The following is a 23,543-nucleotide window of genomic DNA, read 5'->3' on the forward strand; positions in this document are numbered from 1 at the left end:
ATTTGGTCTGTTCTTTTATGTAATTTACACACACGCAAACCTAATCCAGCTTGGCCTGGCACACTCAGTTCTCTAAAACCCCTTGCCTGGAAAATTAGATGTCCGCTGGTTCTACAGTTCTTCTTTGAAAATAATTATTACAACCAGGTTCATTAATTCATCTGTTGTGCATACTTCTTTCTGCAGAACTAGAGACAAAATTTACAGACAAGCATGACTTTCTTTGTTCTCGACAGAAAGCAGTGTCTAGGAACCACTCAACAAATGCCATGCGGCTATGTAGAAATTAACCCTGTTTCCTACCAAGGCATGCAACACCAGAGAACGCTGTGAACTTAATCCATAGGAAAGCTTGAGGAAAACATGGCAATCATTTCATAGAAGTCTAAGTTTATTTCGAGAATGGGAGATGGTATGTTAATCCCAGCACTCGGAAGTGTTAATTCACGATCCCTGTTCTGCTAAATTGAGAAACTACCATTCTTCGTCAGGTTACAGTATGTGTTCTGCAAAGCTTGGGCCTTTATTGTGTTTGAAACTTCTTCTGTGATTAATGGGGAGGTTTGTGGCAAGGGTTGAAAGTTATGGATCTGTCTCTGTACTTAATCTAGGGTTGTCTGAACATGAGATTTCCTAGATTCCAGTCGGATATACTGTTACTACTGGTTATTAATACTGTCGGTGATTGCCTGTGCCAACAAGTTTCTGATAATGTTCTGTCTTTTTCTCTAGTCCTTAAACCTTACCACTCTGGCCTCTCAGTGCATACAAAACCCCATACCTCAGTCGGCAAAATTAGGGAAATAATTCCTTGCCTCCATTAGATTTAAGCAAGTTAAGTTGGTTTCACTAGAAGGGGTCACAGAAGAATTCAGTGACATGTACTTAGCTTTTTGTGGGAGTGTAACTTTATAAATGCATTTGTTACTGTCCTAAGAATCATGTTTTCAAAAGCAGTTACAAGTTGTGTGCTCAGGGTGGCATGTGAAATGGCTAACGCTGGGTGGCAACATACTCACTCTTTTGTCTGAGGTTGATTTACACCTTTCATTTAATGTAATTATTTGTATTAAAAAAGAAGACATTAATGGTTAATAATGTCAGAGAGATAATTACCCGTAAGCGCAGATGTCCCTGAATTGCAGGCAGAACAACTTTTTAGAATCTTAATGGAAAAACTGAATGACTCCAAGAAGATGTAAAAGAGCTACTCTCTTTGTATCTCAGTCAAGAAAAGATCAGCAAAATTTAAGAGCAAAAATACTTCGAAAGACCAAAAATGGAAACTTTTTCTAAGCAGTAAACATTTTATTTCTGGTCATTAATAAAAGCATTGTTTAAGAGCAGCTACTCTTTAGAGGCTCTGAACAACATAGCTGTAAGATCAGGTTTACTAATCTAGAGGGGACCCATATGTCACGATGGTGGTCTTCTGTAGGCATAAACATAAGGGAAGTGTCACTGCCCTGCCCTGACTGCTACAGGAAGACACTGAAATCCAGATACATTGCATAAGTCATGCAGACACTGGTAGAGTCACTGGGCTTAGTCTAGCATTGTGCAAGAAACCATTGTGCATTGCAGATGGGGCAGGGTTGTGGTAGAAAAAAAAGCCATGATACTGCACATGAACATGCATGTCAGCCAGATGATTGCCACAATTTTTTTTCTCTCAGATTTTATCGTCAGTCTATTTCTTCTTTACATTAATTTTGTAAAGTTCCTGCATAATTTAATAAGCCCTGGAAGTATAGCTGATCCTTATTTCTATTTATTTTCACTTGGAATTGTAACTCTTCCTCTATCTGAATTTGTACTTTGGGTTTCAATTATGTGAATTTGAAGTCTTTCAATAAACATTATCTGTGTAGGTACTCTGAAGGCGGTTTGGGTTTTTGGGGGGATTTTGGGTGGTTTTGTTTGTTTGCCATAGTTTTTCATTGTTGGTACTATTTTGTCTGGTGAAGTATATGTTTTGAGTTAAATTTTGCAAGACTACATCTCATGTAAACCGTTTTTCTGTGTTTTAAAGATCTTAGCAGTTAAAAAAAAGTATTACCAGTTTTACTTGCAGAGAACACACGTAGAAACAGGAAGAGATTTAGAGCTGCAGTGAACTTGGAGCATGCCTCTTAGTGATATGTATCTCTCTGTGTGTTTTTAGCAATGTAGGAGAATAACAGATCTTTGTTGTTTTTCAGATGTCAAACTTAAATTTCTATCCCTTTCCACATGTGAATGGCAATATGATACCTGTACAAGCCCTTGTTTCAAGACGTGCAGGGACCCTCTGGGAAAAAACTGCCAGGCAGTACCAAAGTAATTATCTGTATTTATTTTTATGGAAAAGTATGTCATTTGGGTAATATACTTATGCAGCATAATAAAAATATGAGGGACCGGGTGTAGGCTCAGTATAGCAGGACTGTGTTCTTTTATAAGGAGGTAAGTGAAGGAGAAAAGATGGAATAAAACTTGCTGCAGCAGCTATGTGAAAGTGACATTCCAGTTGTTAGGTAAGTATTGACAGATTCTGGAATGACTAGTATATTTGTAACTTTCAAGCTGGGGGAGGTATTATAGAGCATTAATAAAGAGAGGTGATTACAGGTTGGTTTGAAATAGTTGTGCCCCTACTTTTTCATTATGGTCTCGCAACAGCCATGTTTGTCCTTGCCTTTTCTTCCCCATTGGAATTTGTGCTAAGTCTGGTAAAACTGGAATTTGGATTTTGGTATGTAAAAATGTTTGGCCTTTCTTAAGTAATAAAATTCAGTATTGAACATGCAGCTGTTCATTTCAAAGGCTGAGTGTTGCAGTGTTCGTGCTTTAGCTTGGATCTGAGTGAGAATGGAAGCCATGGTAATGACATTTTGAAGGAGTACATTGAGGTGATGAGATTTAGATATGGAAAAACTGTCTACTTAAAAATACCTTATAAATAAATTGTTTCCTAAAATTAGATGCTCAATCCACAAGATACATTCAACTGGTTAATACTAATTTTTTTCTTCTAGAGTGGAAGGATGCATCCCTGCCTGTCCTCTCAATATGTTGCTGGATGAAATCACTCAAAGATGCGTGTATTTTGAAGACTGTATGTTTGAAAAATTGTATATATTATGTATGATACTTAGCTTATTAATTTCTTAGGTCTTTAGTCAATTTTTCAAATATTGGTGCTTAAATTTGCATGACTATGACCTTAGCTATATGAATCTTGAGCTCACTAAACATACATTTTAGTTAAAATAATTTCACTCCTTAAAAAGCTCAGACAAATTTTAAAGAGATGTTCTTTCTTCAGAAAACATTTCAGTAACATATGTGGAGTAAATGATCTAATGAATTTATTTTTTAATTTTTTAAATGAATTTTAGAAGTTTTAAGGGAATTGAAAAGATCAAATTTATATGATTTAACACAACTTCCTTTTAGCTCTGCTAGTTTCATGACTATATTTATTCATAGTTTTTGGGCTACAATTTACTTGTGTCTGATTTCAGGCATTGAACCTGCAGATGATAGTCCACCTTTGGCACCCAGCATTCAAACACCAGCAGTTTCACATATAGCATCAAGTACAAGTTTGGCAATGATCAGTCGTGTACCTGAAGCAAAGGACACGGAAACCACACTTGCTTCAAAATTGCAGCTCACTGCAACTACAGCGAAAACTGAATTTTCAGCTGTTACGTCTAATACAACACTTCCAACCATAACTTTATCATCAAATATTTCTTCACCGTCAACAGAAATGATATCTGGGAGAAGCATTACAGCAATATCTGGGACAACAAAATCTAATGTGAGCTTGTCTTCTCCTGTTGACATTTCTCCATTGTTTCCGTCTACTGTCAGTTCAGAAACTTCCACAAAGATACAACCGATCAGTAGTAGTTCCACTAAACTATTGAGGGCTACAGAACCTCAGACGGTAACTGCTACACATGCAGTGACTACAAGCACAGAATCAGAAAGCAAACCAATTTCTACTTTTATTTTTACTGGGACATCCCTTATACTTAGAACAACAGAAATGCCAGTCAAAACTAAAATAATGGAAATATCAGAAATAGTCACAAAAACACTTCCCACAAAAGAAGCACAAGTAAAACCAGAAGGACTTACAACACTTACATCCGATTCATTTGCATCAATAACAGAAAAAACTGCTGCCTATGTGCCCCAGGTTTCTGCATCACCATCTCTGGGCATGCCTTCATATATACCACCAGTAAACCTAACAGGAACTTCAGAAGAGACAAAAATAGAACAGTCTTTGACCACAGTAGCTAATGTTACAGTAACATCATCTTCTCCCCCAATGACTACTTTGTTTAAAACAGTGTCTTCAGCAACGACAAAAGCGGCAACTGTTTTAACCAAACAAAGAGTGAAGACTACATTTTCACCAACATCCACACCACCTGTTTTATTAGGAAAGGCAATTACAGAACCTCATCAACACCTGACTGGTACTGCAGAGGTAGCTTTTGCTACAACTCTAGGTCCAAAGACAACAACTCTGCAAACTCAGGAGAGATCATCAGAAACAACTTTGTTACCATTTACAAGAGAAACTCACAAAACAGTATCTCACGTGGAGCGTGCATCAAGTTCCTATTTCCCTCTGCATTCACTGCATCCTAGTTCTACAACTGAAAAATCTGTCACTCTCTCTACAAGACCTTCAGTATCTGTTCCTACTCCTGCTTCTCCAGCTTCAGGTGAATTAAAAAAAACATTCAGAACTGTTTCAACAACAGGATATCCCTCATACATAGTTCTAAACACAACTGCATTCCTGACTACATTATACACTAAATATGCTGGTGTGGCTGAGACTATCAGAGTGACACCTTTGTCTGTTGAGGTAACATCCAAAAGAACATCCCCTTTTGCATTACCAGCCGAGTCAACTTTGTTTCCTGGAAAAACATTTCCTGAATACAAGTCAACTCTGGTTTCAAGTACGGTGAAGACAAGCGCTTCAGCATATTCAGGTAGTGTTACCACATCACCAGTTAAAACCTCTATCTCATCAAAAGAAACCACCACAGTTCCTTTTGTAGATACAGAAAGAGAGTCAGCTCAAAGAACGTCTGTCACTGGATCCCCACTGACTCTCGTTAGCGCAACTGAATCCACATTGTTGACAACACAACCTGATAAATCACAAGTGGAAAGAATTACTAGCATCTCTACTAGAAAGCCATCTGCTTTCCCCTCTTCACCATCAAGTTCTCTAATATCTTTAAACATTTCTCTTCCTTCACTACCCTCATATGGAAAAGAAGCATCACTGACAGCACTCAGTCCCGTGCATACATCCCATGAAATGATCTCTTTACATCCAAGAACAACTGTAGCAAAATCTATGTTACCAATAGAAAAGACCTCTCCAGTCCTGACTTTCTCTACTTTATCCACTATAACAGAACAAGCAAGTCCAATAACAACAGTATCACATGACAAATTGCCTGGCAAAGCTATTTTAAATATCACTTATGCCACGTTCTCCCCATCTTCTGAATTCAGCAGTCAGCCCATAACAACCAAAAAAGTAATGACAGCCAAAGAAAAATCAACTCTGTCGCCTTCTGTTGTACTTCCAGTAACAAAATCTTCTTACACTTTCTCCACCTCTCAGTATCTAGCAGATAAATTGGTCTCTTCTCCTTCTTTAACACAAATAATACCAGAAGTAACAACTACACCAAAATATCCAGTAGAAACTAAAATAGTTTCTACAGCATTGAAATCTACAGTCCAAAGTATAACAGATACAGTAAAACTTACAGCAGCTACAGCTCAGCCATCCTTTCCTCCATCTTCAGTAGGCCCCTTCTCTTGGCAGACATCTTCAGGAGATAAACTCTCAGTACAGACCACAAAGACCTTGGCTATACCACATTTTTCTACTCAGAAGGCTATGGAACTTGGTCATCAGACTTCTGAGCCTTTCTTAACAAGCCGAAGCAGTACCCCAATTTACCAGTATCCTGCAGAAACAAAATCCACTGCTCAGCCACAACGTGTCTTTAGCACGACTGAAGCTACAGTAGAATTGACTTCCTCATACCCCTTCATTACCTCACTACCTGAAGGCGTTCCTTCAAGTGTATTACCTACCTCAGTAGGTGCTACACAAGTGATTTTACCAGCTGAAAAGGAGGTGTATTTAACCCATTTAGTCACGCAGCCATATGTATCAGGAACTTCTTCTGTTTTGCAGTCTACAGTCCCAACTAGAACAACAGCTGACTTGATTTTTGGCACCAGCATCGTCCCTTCCTCACCAGAAGCACTTGCAGCTTCCTCTTCTTTAACAACAGTTAAAAAAGAAGCATTTCCTTCCTTTTCCACACAAAAGGCAGGTACTGGTCTAAAACTCACACAGCAGGCCTCGCTTCCTGAGTCAGTTGATTCAAGTCAAACACTTGAAGCTACTGCAGCTTCACCAGAATCTAAGTCAACCTCTTCATCAGTTTTGTTACCAGAAACAACAGAAATTCCCATTGTGATGGGCAGTGTGCCATCCACATCAACAGGCAAAAGTGGTACAGAGAAAACTGCAGTGTTGCCTAAGCGAGTCACATTTTCAACCACTGCCTACCACCCCACATTCCTGGCAAGTACAATGTTGTCGGCTGTGGCCCATTCATCAGCTGCAGCTTCAGCCTCTTCAGTGATAAGCAGCACTCGACAAAACATTAGTATTGTATCTGCAGCTTCAGACAAAGCAGAAGCATTAACAGAATCCATCACAAGTTCTATGAAGCCCACCTATTTTTCCATACCCCTCGATACAGTAAAATCTGAAGAGCCAGAATTAACAATAGAAGTCCAAGCTGTCCATACTCAAGGTGCCACTGCTACCCCAGAAACACCTCAGACATCTTACTCTCCATATTTCACAAACACATCGGCAGTTCCTTCTAACATAACTGTATCAGGACCATCCACTACGCATTCATCCTCTGAACCAAAACCTTTTTCTTCTGTAGCTGCATCATCAGTCAGTACTACTCAAACTTCAAAACTTGAAATGCCATCTGAGGTGCAAATGTCTGCTGTGAGTTCACTGCTAGCAGTATCTGACCGTCCAAATGATACAACAGCTCCATTAGTTTCCTCCTTTGCCTATTTGTCTACCAAACCAATTTATGGCTTGTCTACAACGTTTTCTGATGGACTGGTGACAGCTGAAGCGGTATCGGGAGTCACAGCATCAGCTTTTATGCGGCCTAGAGAAACAGCAACTCTTCAAACTTGTACAGTGAGTAACTGTACCTATTTATCCGTTTGATGTTGAGTACGTTTTGGTTACTTTTGCACACTGATTAAAAAAAAAATTATGAACCATACCTAGATCTCTAGGATTTAAAATATCTGTATCAAATAGGGAGCCCTATTATTTTATCAATTATATCTGTAACTTTGCATTATTTCATTGTGCATAATGGGTTTTATAAGTGCTATAATACTCTGTGTTTTGGGCCTCAGTTTTTCTGAGTGTGACTATTACAAGAATGGGTTTTTTGACAAAATATGGTGCTTCATATTGTTCAATGGCAGTTTTTTGTCACATTTTCCCTCCTTAAAGTGCATCTTTCAAAAGATGCCTGTGCCCTTCCATGCTTTTCCTTCTTAACTTCTTTTAATGTAAAGTTAAAAATTCACTAATGCTGTTCTCCACTTTACAATAGGACAGCAGTTTTAAACTGTCCTCAGAATGGTCGGGTTCTCAAAGATACTCTTCACTTGTACCTTCCCTCAGTGTCACAGGGATTCATAAGTATTCTGTACCTGAAGAATGTTAGCCTCTTTTTTTGAGCAAATACTCTGCAATATTGTGATACGAGCTTGGTAAGAATAGTAACCTGTGTCTTTTATTAAATATGCCTTAGCCGATCACAGAGAATGAATGCATAAAACACATTTGCTTGGATGGACAACTGATCCAAGTTAATAAGTCACAGAACTGTCCGTACAACACAACTCAACCCAGCTGTGGAGTTTTAGGATTTGCTACTCAAGTGAATGGTGACAAATGCTGCCCAAAGTGGGAATGTGCATGTAAGTTTTAATTATGCAGTACTTTTGAAGTGAATTTAGGTAACAATTTAAAGTATGTGTGAGAAGGCTAGGAACTGACATTTCTATACCATGGTGTAGAAATAGAAGATGCATATTATATGGGTTACTCATTGTCTAATGCAATTCATAATTCTAGTTCTACGTCAGGGAAATTAAATCAAAAAGCTCCTTCAATGTAGGATGTTCCTCTTACCCAGCATTAGGTATCTGCAGTGGACATGTCTAGGTCTGACTTAGGCCCATCTTGTCTTCTGTCTAATCAGAAGACACGTAGTCAGTGTAGATTTTTTGGTTCATCTTAGATCTACTTCAGGATCAGAAGATTCCCCAGGCTTTGTAACTAGGTTTGTTAACAGTTTGGGGACTCTGAAAGCATAGCTGTGCTGTTGTCACTCCCATCAGTTACCTAGAATTGGGCAGGAAGGATCTAAACTTTTTAAAATATTCAATTTAGTCTATAATAGCAAAGAAAGGATGCAGAGATGAGCAATGCAAATTTCTGCTTATGCTCTAGAGTTTGAAATAACTAGGAGCAGAACTCCAAGCCCTTTGAAACACAAAAGCTTTAGCAATAGGTCTGGGAAGAAGGAAACTTTCCACCTTAGAATCAAGACTAGAAGGGAACTAGGGATCTGGCTTGATACACTGTCATTCATTTTTTTTTGCTAGTTTGGGGTTTGGAAAAATTACAAACCTCTGCTGGCAAGAACTGTAAGAAAAGAACTGATTGCAGAGGCCTGCAGGTTGTCCCCCTGACATACACAGGATTTGACTCTGCTGTCCATTTATAGAGGTGCAGCAGTATCAGATAGAGCTGAAAGTATGCACTGCGTATATGAAACTCTGGTAAGCTAGTTAATCTTATAAAATTTTTTGTTTGTCTTTATATTTGGTAATATTTACAGAAATTCTAAAATAAGTTAGAAAAACATTTAATATATTTTTATTTTTATTAGGCCGTTGCACAATTTTTTCTGATCTCAGCATTGTAACCTATGATGGAAATCACGTGGCTTTATCCAAAGAAGCATCCTACGTTGTTAGTCAAACTCAAGATGAAACTATAACCATCCATGTCCTTGACTGTAGAATGGTAAGTAACATTTATCAGCTAACAAATGGTGTTCAGTACTGCTAATAAGATGTACCTTAAAAGAAGGAGCATAGAAATACTACATATCTGTGGTTAATTATTCACATCTGTGCAATATCTATGAATTGTACTTGCACTCTACAACACTTATGAGTTGTATAGCAATTTATCACCTGACTGTATATGCATAGTTCCTTCCGAAACAGCTGAAAGGTGAGCGGTAGGTCCGTGTTATTTTATTATGTGTGCAAAAGAGACAAGGTGGGGAGAGATTAAGTGGATGTACATCTAGTAGTCACTTCTGTGAATGCCATCACATAATAAGTACCACCATAGTGTAGCAGCGTACCACTCGTGTATTTTAGTTGCATGACTTTTATCTATGGCCATATGGAGACATTTGCACTGGAGACACCGATCTTCAGAGCCATAAAAGCCTGTAGGATTGTCAGACTAGATTAGACCACCCTGTGCATTTTGAGTTTCTGATGGCGCAAATACTTGTTTCAGAGAGGGAAGAGAGAAACCTTAGTGGGTATCCTACTGAATGGGTAATGTAGACTGTGTTTATGTCATGAAGAGTTAATTTCTTGTGAGCCTTTACAAAACTCTTTAAACTCCAGTCTCTTCTATGAAAGCGTTGCAATTTTGATGTCCATGTAAACATCCATCACAAAGTTTGTCCCAAGTAGTACCTTACAGAAGCTAATTCCAGAAGCTCCGTATGATGGATATGGAAAAGGAGATCTCACTTTCAGATTTGTTTTTCTGTTGTATTCAATGCTTTCTGTTTTGTTCAGCACCTTGTAGCTTGGAAAGTATGCATGTATTTCTGATCCATTACTTCTGTACTGTTCATGTATCATATAGATTCATAATTGTCAGTCTCGTTTTTGCTTTCCTTCAGATATGTAGTCCATGTTTTTCAGTGTCCTAACAGCTAGACCACCTTATTTTTTTTCTGAAAACCTTTATTTCTGTTTTAGTTTCAAGATTGGGTTATACAACACAGTTGCTGAACACCATGAGATCATAATATTTTGTTTATTTTGCAAGAATGCTATCCAGATGCCTTTTGTAGTCCGGACGTGAAACTACAATCAGCAGCAATTTTCCTCTCTTAAAAATATAGCACCCAAAAATTCTTAGTGTCCCAGTGCCTAAAAACAATAAACAGCTAATATATAAAGATTTTGCACATCATGACTATGGTTGATGTATTTTTGCTTTCTCCACAGAGTGATTCAGATTCAACTTCTTTGTGCCTGGCGATGTTGAATTTAACCTATGTATCAAACCAAATTATTATAAATCGTTTAAGTAGAAAAGTAAGTATTTTGAGGGTTTGTTTTTCTTTGCCTTTTAGATAGCATCTTACTTCTGTAATCAACTGCCTCCTCGTGTGGATACTGAAGATTAGAGTAGGACACAATAGGTAATATAATTCATTGTTCCAACTTTGTAATTTAGTAAACTGCTTGTGAATTCAAAGAGTCAAACTGTGATACAAGGACAATTAATGAGGTAAGTCACAGAGCAAGGCACATAAACTGTTAGTTTCTTTAGTACCTATATTATCTGTGCAGAGGTGAGCCTGACTTCTTTTGAAATTAGCTATGAGATAGATTCCTAAGCTGTTGAGAATCTGGCCTTAGTTCTTCTACCTACAGCACTTGGTACCTGATATTTAACGTCTTCTCTCTGTGTATTTTAGATAACAGTAAATTCAAGATTTGCTTCGCCTACTATTAGAAAATACGGGTACAAAGTCGAGGATTCGGGCTTCAAGTATGCAGTTGAGACCCCAACAAAAATCAGAATTCAGTGGTTTCACAACACAGGCGTGATGATTATTGAGTTTAATAATACCAGAGAACCAAGAGCTTTGGGACTATGTGGTAAGTATAGAGTAGTGCAAGAAAAAAAGGCATTCAGATGCTTTGCTAGGGAAGTGCATTTTCCTGATTATATAAGCTATCTTTTGCAGGATCTGGCCCAAAAGAGTTATTGCAGATCATTGTAAAGTTTGTGATACTATTAAAATTAAATTATTACTAATTTTGTTAATTGTTGAAATGTTGTTTGATGCCTATCCAGGTAATCACTTTTTACCCATAGTATTGCTTCTGACTGTAACCTGATTGAATCACAGGCATGTTGCTGTAACCAAACCCAAATAAGTCAGGCAAAAATCCATAATGTCAAATAAGGTCATTTACAGATTTAGTGTTTGATATCCATCTGATAGGAAGCAATATGTGCTATTTTTGGTTTCTAAAGGTCAGAATTCACAGGAAATGTTAACTTGAGAGAACTGATCTTAGTTTGTCTGTTGGAGCAAATAGTTCAGAGAGAATTTCTTAACAGTGGTGGGTTAAATAACCAAAACGTTGTGCTCTGTTACATCTGCTCAATAGTTTCACATAGAATCTTTCTAAAAAACACAGCCTTGAATAAGCTCTTGGTGCTATAGATTTTGGAAGCATATATTTGTTGATGTGAATCCTTACTGTGACACCTGAATCTGTAAATTTATCTGCTGTAAATTGGAGCTGGAAACCAGGGTTACAGCGTTCATACAATTACAGTGGATATCTTTCCAGTTCCAGAAAGGGCAAAGGCCTGTAGCTCAGTGTCAAATACCAGTGATAGCTCAGTCCAGTTCCAAGTCCTGCAGACAGTAATGTGCTTCTTGCAAAGGAAGAGAGTTTGAATTTACGGCTATTTTGAAATTGGATTGTTATCTGTGATTTGCCCTGACTTTTGTTTTCAACATCATTCTTAATCCATTTGGATAATCATTGTTGTAATGAGATCAAACAGAAACAAGAAAGTAACTTGTATTTTTTAGTAAGGCTGATTCAATTTATCCTGAATGTCTCTTTTACCTTTACCTGTTTGATTACTGTGAGAGGGAGAACTGGGAACATTACATTCCTGGTTTACAAGGCGCTTTAACTAGAGGGCAACACATTTCTGTGGATGATGTTCCAAGTACAACTTCTTCAGAGAATATGCTTTATTTTTCTGGTATTCGTCTCTGACTGGGATTCTCTGCATAGACCTGTCAGTGCAGTCCTGTCTGGTGTGACTTACCAGAGCCTGCTTTAAATGTGCTGTCTGTACTGCATCTTTTCAGGATAAACTAGTCTACTCTGATCTCCTGTGCTTTCTGTGTTAGTCTGCTCCTTGTATTTGAGCTTTCTCAGGTGTCTTTTGGCTGAACTGCAGCATTGTTAGGTCCTGATTTCCCAGTTTCATGGAAGTGATAAAACTGAAGATACCATTAAAGTTTTGTAGCAGCCAGCATCCCTTGGAAGGATCTGTGTCAGAGACAACAGTGTCTCTTACAGTGGAAGGATCAGGCAAGCGTGGCAACTGGTGAAGAGCTGGTGTGGGAGATGAGGGATGTGGGAAGGGAATATGGACATCACTGTAGCAAAACTGGTAAAAGTGCAGGCATGTCAGTTTTAGCTGCAACCAGATCCCACCAAGCCAAACGTGAAGCTTTAGTCTCCTGTGTCAATGTGTAAGAGAAGTGGTGGAAAAAGATATCCCAGACATGACAGCAATCCTTTGAAGTCTCTCAGAACCATCAAGTACTTTCAGTTTGTATTGCATAGACTCACAAATTCAGAAAGTTCAACCAGAAACATTTTCTGTTGAATGATGGTTACAGTTTCAAAAGCTGTTTGGCTTTCTGAATGCCTGTTGCTACATCACTGGTTGTCAACTGTGTGCTCATGTCATCAAGTATCGGTGAAAAATGGTAAAACAGACCACTTCTCTAGAAAAGGTTAAATCCACAAATAATTTTTGAAGAGATAAAGATGTAGAATTGCTGTGCAAATTTGTAGAGATGTCAGAAGAAAGCATTCTAGAAGTCTGATACAAAAGTCCCAGAAACTGTGATAAGGAGGAAAGGATGGGGGACTGGTCCATCATTCATCTTTTTTTTTTTTTTTTTTTTTTCCTACCAGCTGGCTCTCAAAGGGCCTTGGTAACCTTTTTTAAAATACGTTTTTGTTTAGTGCTTGCAACTGAGGGGTGAAGCTTGTATGCCAGAACTGGGCTGTTTGAACCACCTCTTTGATAAGCAATAGATTTCCTTTCACCCATCTTAATTCATAGATGCATCTTTACTTTTGCTTTGCTTAATTTATCTGAATTTTGTGTGCTTTGATCCTACCAGCAGAGGCTTTTCACATCTGTTGTGGATTGTGATACCGTCATGTTGTTTAAGTTTTTTAAAAGGTATTGACTTGTTTGAATATGCAACTTCAAATATACTTCAGAATGAACTGTGTGGTGTTAACCTTTTTTCTTATGATAATACACAGGTTTTTGTGACAGAAGCTTGGAAAATGACCTGATGCTACCCAACAGGACTGTTTTAAGCAAAAGTGATGCTCCATCAATTTTCATAGACAGCTGGCAAGTGCCAGGCACACTGAAGTATGTTGGAGAAGACAGGCATCAGGAAACTAATTGCTCAGTCATGGACTGCTCAGAGTGCTTAAGACTGGTGTTGAACCAGACCTTCAGCAGCTGTCATCCTTATGTATGTTAACTATTTTGGAAGCTTGCATTTTGAAAGAGATGCAGTTCTGATATAATTTTGTCTACTTGATAAATTTATTAATGTGAAACTACATGTAACCACATCTGTGGAATGAAATAGATACTTTTTTGTATCCGCCATTGCAAGGTAAAAATAATTGAGGAGTTTGCCAGCTTGATAGGAGACTGGCAATAAACAACTAACACCTTCAGAATTCATTATATATATCTGTTAGTTTTGACAATACTGTTTCATTTATAAATCAGTCCCAGCTAATTTGACTGTATCAATATGATGTTGAGTGAAGTAAAATAAAATAGTTTTAGGATTTAATTAATCCTTAAGTATTCAGTAATTTAATGAGTTATGAATCACAATAGGTACTCTGAGAGCCTGCATTCTCAAAGGCTCTAGAGACAAGGAGTTCCAGCTTAGAGAGACAAGAGGGTAGAACAGACCATTTAAAGCAAACCTAAAGCAAATAACAAACTCAGTGTGCAAATGAACTATATATTTGTGCTCATATGAGTACATTTACCATTTTACCTTGTGCATATTGTTGAGTTTGGTGAAGAGGAGGCCAAAAATAGACAAAAACATAGAGGTATGGAAGAGAAGAACAATGAGTAATTATGCCTTCTGCTGGAAAAACTGTTAGCTCTTGCCTTGGCACATATGAGAGGTTAAACTGAGGAACATAGATATTTTTTATATACATATATTAACAAACAAATATTTTTTATCTCTTTTTTTTTTTTTTATATATTCAAGAAGCCTTACTTTTAAATACTAGTAGAGTCTCTATACACCAGTGAAGTCTGGTGGCCTCTTTCTTACTGTGAACTAAGAACTTTTGGCTTTGTTGGTAGCTGATATTTTAAAAGGTCAATCTGTTTCTTCCCTAGCAGGGTCTCTGTGAAGGTGCAGTATTTATTTTTTCTTTATTAGGTTCCACCTGAGCTATTCTGCAATATGTGGGTTCAAGACACTGAGTACATTCGAAATCCATGCATTTCACTAGCTGCCTATGTGGCAATGTGCAACAAATTTAATATTTGTATAGAATGGAGGAGCTCTGATTACTGCCGTAAGTATTCTGCATGTATGTGTACCTCTAGCATTCACTGAGATAAAATTGGCCTAATTTAAGTGTTACTGTAAGTCGAAAAAATCAGTGCTTTTTGAGTCCTCACGTTCTTTGGAAGTCATTATTGAGATAATAAAATCAGCATTTTTTTTGTGGTGCAATTCAAGGCAGCATGCAGAAGGAATCAGGACCATTATAGCCATTTCACAGATGGAAAAAGTAGGCTAAAGAACCTTGCTCAGAAGTCTACCTCTGGCTTATAATGTACTTTACTGTGGAAATCAAATCTTCTCATTTGCAATATAGTGTTCATTTCTCTCAGCCCCTTTCCACTGATAAAACAAAAACACAACAGAATTGGTAGTGGAAAGGAGGAAGCCACAGAAGGTTCTGTGGTACTTTGAATTGATGATGTTTGCTTGATGCTGCTCCAGAAAGCTGAATCTTTGGAGAAGCGATTAGAGAAATGAAACACCTTTGAGATAAGATGGAAAGTAAGGAGTGAAAACGTGGGAGCTAGAGTATCCTGGCAGAAGACTTCTCCCATAGCAACATACAAAATGTAAGGCCAAATGGGATCTGTAGTTGTCAGTAAACAGAAAATTTGAATTACAGCATCTCTTTATGCTGTCAATGATCGCCTAGGAAAAGCCCTATGCAGTGATAACATAGGGAGGTCTGTGGTTTCAGTGGTTGAAAGGGAAAGACTTATTGATGAAGCATGATCCCCAAAATAAAAGAACTCACTATACATAGAAATCATAAGGTGATGTCTTTTATGAAGTGATTTAAGGTGGATACATGTGTACAGGCTCATGAAAGCATGTTGTAATGCCCCATAAATAATAGTTATTGAGTCTAAAGCTTAAAAACAGTCAATTTAAAAAAGATTCTTAAGTTTGTATGGATTTTGCTAGCAAATAACAATTTAAAAAGACATCTGATAAAATATATCTGTAAATATAGTTAAGTATTCCATCTATTGTGAAGGGAATGCATCACTCTCGTATTTTTATATCACAGTGACCTCTAGTGGTGCATGCTTAGCTAGGAAGAACCATGGAGTCCTGCCTGCATTTTGTGTTGACACGCTATAGACTGATTTTTTTAAAAGCCTGAGTTCCTCTATTTACAGGGCTCTAATAGATAGTTCCTGTGGGGCATTATGGCCATTTTTAGTAGTGAGGAGCTGAATAAAATCAACTTTCTCTCCCAGTCCCTTTGTGAACTGGGCCTTGTCTCATTACCATGATTCCAGATGGTGTTGCTGTCTGACTTAGGTATCATTACACGATGAGGATCATGTATTTTGTTAGTTCACAGAGCCACACTGTTGGCATTTGTAGTCATTCTCTGTTTGCCATATTTATGCAGCTTTAATCACTGTTTTGAACCAGTGAAAGATCACGTTAAGTTTTCAACAGCAAAAGTTAAATCAAAATGAGATGCTTTTCTATTCTGTTCCTGCATGCACCCATAACATGGCAATGAATTTACATTAATAGTATAAAGAATGATAAATTTTACTGTGTTTATTAACTTAAAAATAACATGCGCATTCAAGAGAGTAATTAATGTGGATATCTATTAAATATAGTAATGCCTTCATCCCATTCTTTATTATTCCTCATAAAACAATGGTGACTTTGCCTTTACATAAATATTTTTGTAATTGATAAAGCTTTGTCCTTTAGTAATGACTGCATTTTCTTTAGCCACTGCAAAGTATTGACAATGACACAGAACACTGTATTATTAATCTGTGTAGTAGTTGCAAATGTTTTTGAAGTTTAAATTACTTTATGTCAACACTGTTGCATGGTTTGATATCTCTACTACCAAAATGCAAACCGAAGCCTGATTAAAATGTTATTACAAGGAGAAGTGTTTGCAATTTCCTTTTGTTTGAATTTGTCATGTAAAAGGTAACTGGTCTGTACTGGATTTTTAGGTTGGTAGATCCTACTGAGTTGGCAAACTTCCTTTTGTTTGAATTTGTCATGTAGAAGGTAACTGGTCTGTACTGGAGTTTTAGGTTGGTAGATCCTACTGAGTTGGCAAGCACAGAAACTTGACAAGAAGACAGTAATGTCTTCTCTTAGGTACTGCCTTGTGTGATTACACCTTTAGAATGAGTGATTTGTTTATTTCTGTCCTAGCCTTCCCCTGCTCTGAAAACTTCTCCTATCAGGCTTGTATAGCTGCCTGTGAGGTTGCGGATAGTTGTCAGAATAGCGAGATTACTTCTCTGGACTCAGACTCCTGCTCAGTGTTGACAGAAGGCTGCGTCTGTGCTGGAGGGACCATCCTTCACCAAGCTCATACTGCTCTCTGTATTCCTGAAGAAAAATGTGGTATGTTTGGATGTAATTTTCTTCTTTATTATCTGCAATTTGGTGGTTGGATGCTTCTTTAGTAGTAAGTAGAGTTCTGGCCTGATGTTGTGTGGGTTCTGCATATGTCATTCGGTTAAGGACTCTAAGTATTCCGTAGTCTTTAGCTGTACAGGTGAGCAAGCAGGGAATGTCCTTGTGACATACAGTTCTGCTCACCTTCTCTCAGCTGGAGGATACTCTTCAAAATGGAAGTGTTTGCTTATGTTCATGCATTCTACTATCCTAAGTATGTTAATCTTGGCCTCTTTTTCACCTAGCCCTTTGCCAAGGGATCCAACATATTGGTATGAAATAGCATTGAAAAGACATGCGGCAACAGTTAATTACACATTTTGAATAATATATATATGTGTCCTATGTTCTTTCTGCCAGAATTGATATTTATTTTCATTACAGTTCTGCCTAAGCACAATAAATTTTGGACCAATACTTAACAGTAACACAAACCTGAAAGGTGCAGTTTATTATGAATCAGATTACATAAAGCACTGTAAATTAATAATAGTTTTGCTATGTGTGAAATACAAAAGTAACTTATTTTCAGATTAAAAAAAAGGATTGGATTGAGATTTTAAGTGGAGACAAAACGAAGTGAAGGCCCTGATACTCTGGAAGATATTGAGTGTCTTGCATTCTCATACAAACTTAGTCTCATATTGTCTCCTCGTTCACTTTTTTGAGGGGTCATGCAGATAGGTGATACATTTAAAACTCTGATTTTTATACTTCATAGTTCCACACCCACTGTGGAAGAAAATGGTGGTCAAAATTTGAAGTAAAAAGGGAGGACTTCTGTTTTCTGTTGTCCTGATCTAGCTTGTACAGACAGCTCAGGAGCACCTCATGCAGTAGGTGAGATCTGGAAGACTTCTTTGAGCGGATGCTGTATGCAAAAATGTGTTGACAGTGAGACCATTATTCCAGTGGAGTACAACTGTTCAGATATCCACAATTTAGACTGCCAGCGATTTGCAGAAGTGGCCTTGCTTGTTCCTGGTGATCAGACATGTTGTCCTCAGAAGATCTGTAGTAAGTATGATTATGAATACTGCCCACTGGAATATGCAGATACCCTTTCTCTGTGTTTTGTTTTCCTGTTACCCATCCCACTTTTGAAATGAATGGAAATTACTTTGGTTTGAGTTTACAGATTATCTAGAGAACTGTAGAAACTTTGTACTATTTGGCTCAAAATTCAGTAGGTTTTGGGGGAGAGTTAGAGGGAGTGGACAAGGGTTATAAGGACTGAAATAGCTCTGTTTGTTTGGATATGAGTTACGTTTCTCTCAGCTGTACAGGCTACTGATTTATTTTTAATATCCAAATCCAAATGAATGATATAGCTAATTGCTAGAAAAAAGATCAGATGATTGTTTATATAATTTACAAAGTGAGCAGTAGAAAAAACTTGTATAACCTTCTTTTAAAATCCTTATTTAGCTTAGAAAGTCTGTCTTCAAAAAGAGATTGCAAGCAGTTTATGTGTTTTGACCACCTGGGATATGATGTTGCAGTGAGTTTTCCACAGGAGTTTTTTATTTTCAGTTCTCATAAGGACTCGGCTCTAGTTTAGCTTTGCCTACATAGAGAGTGTTGCAAATGCTGGACTCTTCTGAATATTGCCTCAGGTTTTTTTGATAGTTTGTTGTGGTTTTCTTATGCATGTTGTTATTTGGAGATTTGGGGTCTTAAACTGAAAAAACTGCTTGCCATTGCTCTACTTGACTTATAAATGCATAAGATAGTTTAGAAGTTTGTTTTTTTTTTTATTTCCCTTTCTGTAACAGTTTGTAATCAGAGCCTCTGTGAATCCCTAATCCCTGAGTGTAATGGCTTGGAAAAGCTGGTCACTTACTACAGTGAAGAATCCTGTTGTCCCAACTACGTTTGTGGTAGGTTTCTTTTGAAAAGGTAAAAAAGTTCACCCTGTAAAAGACATCCAGTAAACTAAATACATCAATTTGGAAGCAAAAAGGTAGTTAGTGTAGACATCAGTGTTAGTATGGCCATTTACAAAATTATCTTTCATCTAAAAGCTCAGGGCTGGTCTGTGCCTCAATTTGAGCAGATATAATGACGAAAGGAGTCTTGTGTTTAACAATCAGGTGAGAATGTATCTTTGCTCTCTTATGATACAAGGTAAAAATTTTTCTAAAGTGTCTTATAGTATTTCTCTGCTCTGCACTGCCACTTCTTAGGGATATTGCATAACAAAGGAGGAATGCTATACTTTGTGTAAAGAAATACATGTGTTGTACTTTTTTCAGAATGTGATCCAGCAAAATGTGAACCAGTGGAGCAGATACCAAGCTGTCGAGATGATCAAACACTAATTGTTGCTCGGGTGGAGAGTACCTGCTGCATTTCCTATATATGTGGTACAGTACCCTGGCTGGCTGAGACTATAAGTGTTTTTGCATATGCAGTGATGTCCACTGTATCTTGCCAGTTAAGCCTCCTTGTCACAAAATGGCTTTGTGCAGCTGAGCAGTATTCTTCGGTCATGTAGAGAGGTGGTGGTGGAGTCCGTGGATAAGGGAGTTGAGGGCTTTTGAGAGGCTGTCCATATACAGTGTGTGGGCTAGGTGCATGGATATTTTACCTGGAAGAAGACCAAGGTTATATATGCTCTTGTTCCATATATCCTGTTGTATCAGCTATGGCCCATCTTACTCAATGGTAAATATCCCATATGAGAGCATTATGCAAATCTCTTCAGTTCTTTTGGGGCTTGGCCTTTAATGACTTAAATAATAAAATTGCACTTTCAGCATCAGTATAGGAGTTCCAATGATAATGAGGTCCTGTTGAATTTACTCTTATTTTTGCACAGAGATATCTGTGTACCAAAGGCCAAGTAATCTTGATTAGCTCTTCCATGTGCAAAAATTTGAGTGTTAATAGAAAACTGGAATTACACTTCCATTATTTACAGTAATCAGGGTCACTTTGATCATGAGATAGCTTTGTTTAGTTCTTACTGTCTGCACAGCATCCTTCTGTCTCTTTATTTGATAGAAAGTCTTTGCATTGTACATATGAAAACCATGATAGGTACTTTTTGATATGTGTTCAAGTGGGAGGATAACACTGGAATCACAGGAGATGCCCTTTATTGGTGAACAAAGGTCCTATCATTTGGGCAGAGGAGCATTCCTGAAAACAAAAGGGTGAGTTGCTAGGAGAGGAAATCTAGCAAAATATTTTATAACAGAAAGGGAGAGAAAATCCTGTTTGTTGTGATCTGACTCACAAACAATATATTCATTCTTTATAGCAGGGGACAGAGAAAAGGCAAGCTGTGCTGAAAATTAGCCCCTTGTATAGGGACTGTAAGGGATGAATTCACAGTATCTCTGTTCTCTTCCATATATGTCTGTGACAAACATATGGGCATGTTTCCTAGGCAGTGGTAAAATTTCTTCCTGTGTTTTAGATTTAAATAATTGTTTTCTCCAGCATGCGGGGCTTGCTCTGATCAAATACCCAAATGTCAAGAAGGAGAAGTTCTTATCGTGGATGGCAACACTACGGAGAGGTGTTGCCCTACATACCAGTGTGGTAAGTTTGACTTGATTTTTATATTTTAAGTAATATCAAATTTTGGATAAAATAATGTAGTTAGATTTTGTAGTGTGGATGTTCATTGCCAAACATGGTGGATTAGAGATACAGCTCCACTTGAACATATATTTTCATTTGTAGTCCCGAACAAATAATATTTGCTTTTAAAACTTTGTGTGCCTAAAGCATTATCTGATTATCTGTATTATGGAGACAAATGAGTAATTTCAGGCCCAAAAGTCTGGAGATTTTAAAATATTTCCCTAGAATAGTTGTACTCTATACTTTTATTACCTGATGGCTAATGATTAAATTTTCATTATTAGGCTTTTCAAGTAAGATGTTTTCTAAAGGTATTTATTACGAATAAGTAATTTGCTGTCTCTTGATTCCTATCTCCGTTCATCAAAATATGACAATCTTGTGTTTATTGGACTTCCCTTTTCTTAATTTTAGTTTGTGAAATACATCGCTGTCCTGAATTCAAATGTATGCTAGGCATGTCTTTGGTGGAAGTATGGAGCCCAGAGAAGTGCTGCCCCTTTCGGAGATGTGGTAAAATGACTGATTTTCATTTTAGTTGCCTTAGACAATAAGACACTGACAAGAGCTTGGGCCTCTTGGGTTAAGTCTGGTTTAAGCCAGCTATACCATTGTGTTCTCCTCATGAACAAATTATCTAGAAAAGTCATCTCATGGTACAGAACTTCGTAATCTGCCTGTTTTGTTTTTTCTTGCTTCAAAAGGGTGATAATGTACTGTAGAATTTGCCCATCCAGACTGGGTGACTTATGATACTGAAAATTTTGTAAGAGTTGATAAATTATTTATGGCTTTAAAAAAAACCCCAAACATTAGGTTCACAGGTCAGGAATTTGCCAGTTTACAAAGATTGTAGTATATCATACATCTCTTTGTAATGCCTTAAACACAATTCTCCATTGCTTTATATTGATTGCAATGATTGTCATCACTGCAAGGGGGCTAGCAGTGGCTAGATTTATCATATTTTTTTTAATGTGTTCAGCTGGACTGCAGTTGATGCAATGCTGTAAATTGTTGTAATAAGTAAAGGTGGTCATAGAAGCTGGTATTAGTTTTCAGGATGGAACAGAAATCAAACATAATTCTAGACTCTCCAGATGGGTATATTTCAAAAACCAGCAGAACTTCTTTAGTGATGACTTTTAAACCTGGAATTTCTGATCTCTCTGATGCTCTGTTTTAAGCAAATGGAATATAACTTTCTAAACTATTGTTTCTATTATTCTATTTTGTTTCAGAATGTGCGTGTGAAACGATCCCTAAACCTCAGTGTGAACTGGTATGAAATTCATTTTCTTTGTCGGTATTGTTTTATTAATTTCTTAATAAATCTGTTCATCAGTATCTTATAGTTTTATCAATGAAATATGAAATGTCATGTCATTCTCTTTTTTAAAAATTGCTTTACATGAAGACATATCCATTTTTAAGAAGCCAGTTAAGTTTCAATATCTTGCAGAATAAAATGGCTGTACACCATTGATATTTCACAGAATCACAGAATGTTAGAGATTGGAAGGGACCTCAAAAGATCATCTAGTCCAACCCCCCTGTCAGAACAGGAACACCTAGATCAGATCACACAGGAATGCATCCAGGCGGGCTTTGAATGTCTCCAGAGAAGGAGACTCCACACCCTCTCTGGGCAGCCTGTTCCAGTGCTCTGTCACCCTCACCATGAAGAAGTTTTTTCTCACATTCAAGTGGAACCTCCTGTGTTCCAGCTTGAACCCATTGCCCCTTGTCCTATCACTGGATGTCACAAAGAGCCTGGCTCCATCCTCCTGACACTCACCCTTCACGTATTTATAAACATTGATTAGGTCACCCCTCAGTCTCCTCTTTTCCAGGCTAAAGAGACCCAGCTCCCTCAGCCTTTCCTCATCAGGGAGATGTTCCATTCCCTTCATCATCTTTGTGGCTCTGCGCTGGACTCTCTCCAGCAGTTCCCTGTCCCTCTTGAACTGAGGGGCCCAGCTCTGGACACAATATTCCAGATGCGGTCTCACCAGGGCAGAGTAGAGGGGGAGGAGAACCTCTCTCGACCTACTGACCACCCCCCTTCTGATACACCCCAGGATGCCATTGGCCTTCTTGGCCACGAGGGCACAGTGCTGGCTCATGGCCATCCTGCTGTCCACCAGGACCCCCAGGTCCCTCTCCCCTACACTACTCTCTTTCTGGAGTTTTTTAGGACCGTATCCTGCCCTATAGTATTTGTGGAGTGGAACTGCTTTCATGCACCTGAGGATAATTTTTTTTTTTTTAAATTGTCAGAACTAAATGCTTTAAAGCATCAGTGTTTTGTTAATATTGTTTGTTATGGTGAACATGTTAACATATATCATGCTCTCAGTCTGCTAAGTGAAACTTTTAAACTGTATTTCATTGTGACTTGTTCTGCATTACAAAAATGCTTATTAGCGTTGCTGGGTTAGGTTCTCAGTCAGTACTGGGTATGCTTTGATTTTGCTTGTCATTATTTTATCCAGAAAATAACATGGTGATGGGAATAATTTATAAAAATTATAATTTGGAGTCCTAGGAAGGAATTAGAAATAGTACTAATTTTTTTAATGGAGGAAATTCAAAATGCTTTGTGAGGTGGTTGTTAGTACTTTCATTTCAGAGGTGAAGAAGCTTGGGCATAAGAAAGCAGGACTTGCAGGAAACTGTGAGAAAAATCATAATATA

General features: G+C 37.7%; 1 protein-coding gene across 1 annotated transcript; it reads left to right on the forward strand.

The window, feature by feature from the left end:
* Positions 1-402: 402 nt before the first annotated feature.
* Positions 403-22,128, forward strand: LOC104465111 (otogelin-like; the record flags this gene model as incomplete). Its single annotated transcript, XM_010078028.1, has 19 exons — positions 403-412; positions 2,202-2,319; positions 3,018-3,097; positions 3,507-5,337; positions 5,605-6,110; positions 7,011-7,282; positions 7,914-8,082; positions 9,060-9,196; positions 10,435-10,524; positions 10,911-11,094; positions 13,537-13,757; positions 14,706-14,844; positions 17,004-17,198; positions 18,057-18,269; positions 19,028-19,132; positions 19,508-19,618; positions 20,700-20,801; positions 21,261-21,359; positions 22,088-22,128. Coding segments are annotated over exons 1-19 (4,623 nt in total), but the record flags the coding sequence as incomplete, so codon positions are not given.
* Positions 22,129-23,543: the final 1,415 nt, after the last annotated feature.

This window comes from Pterocles gutturalis, unplaced genomic scaffold (genome assembly GCF_000699245.1).
Source record: "Pterocles gutturalis isolate BGI_N339 unplaced genomic scaffold, ASM69924v1 scaffold24783, whole genome shotgun sequence".
Lineage (NCBI taxonomy): Eukaryota > Metazoa > Chordata > Aves > Pterocliformes > Pteroclidae > Pterocles > Pterocles gutturalis.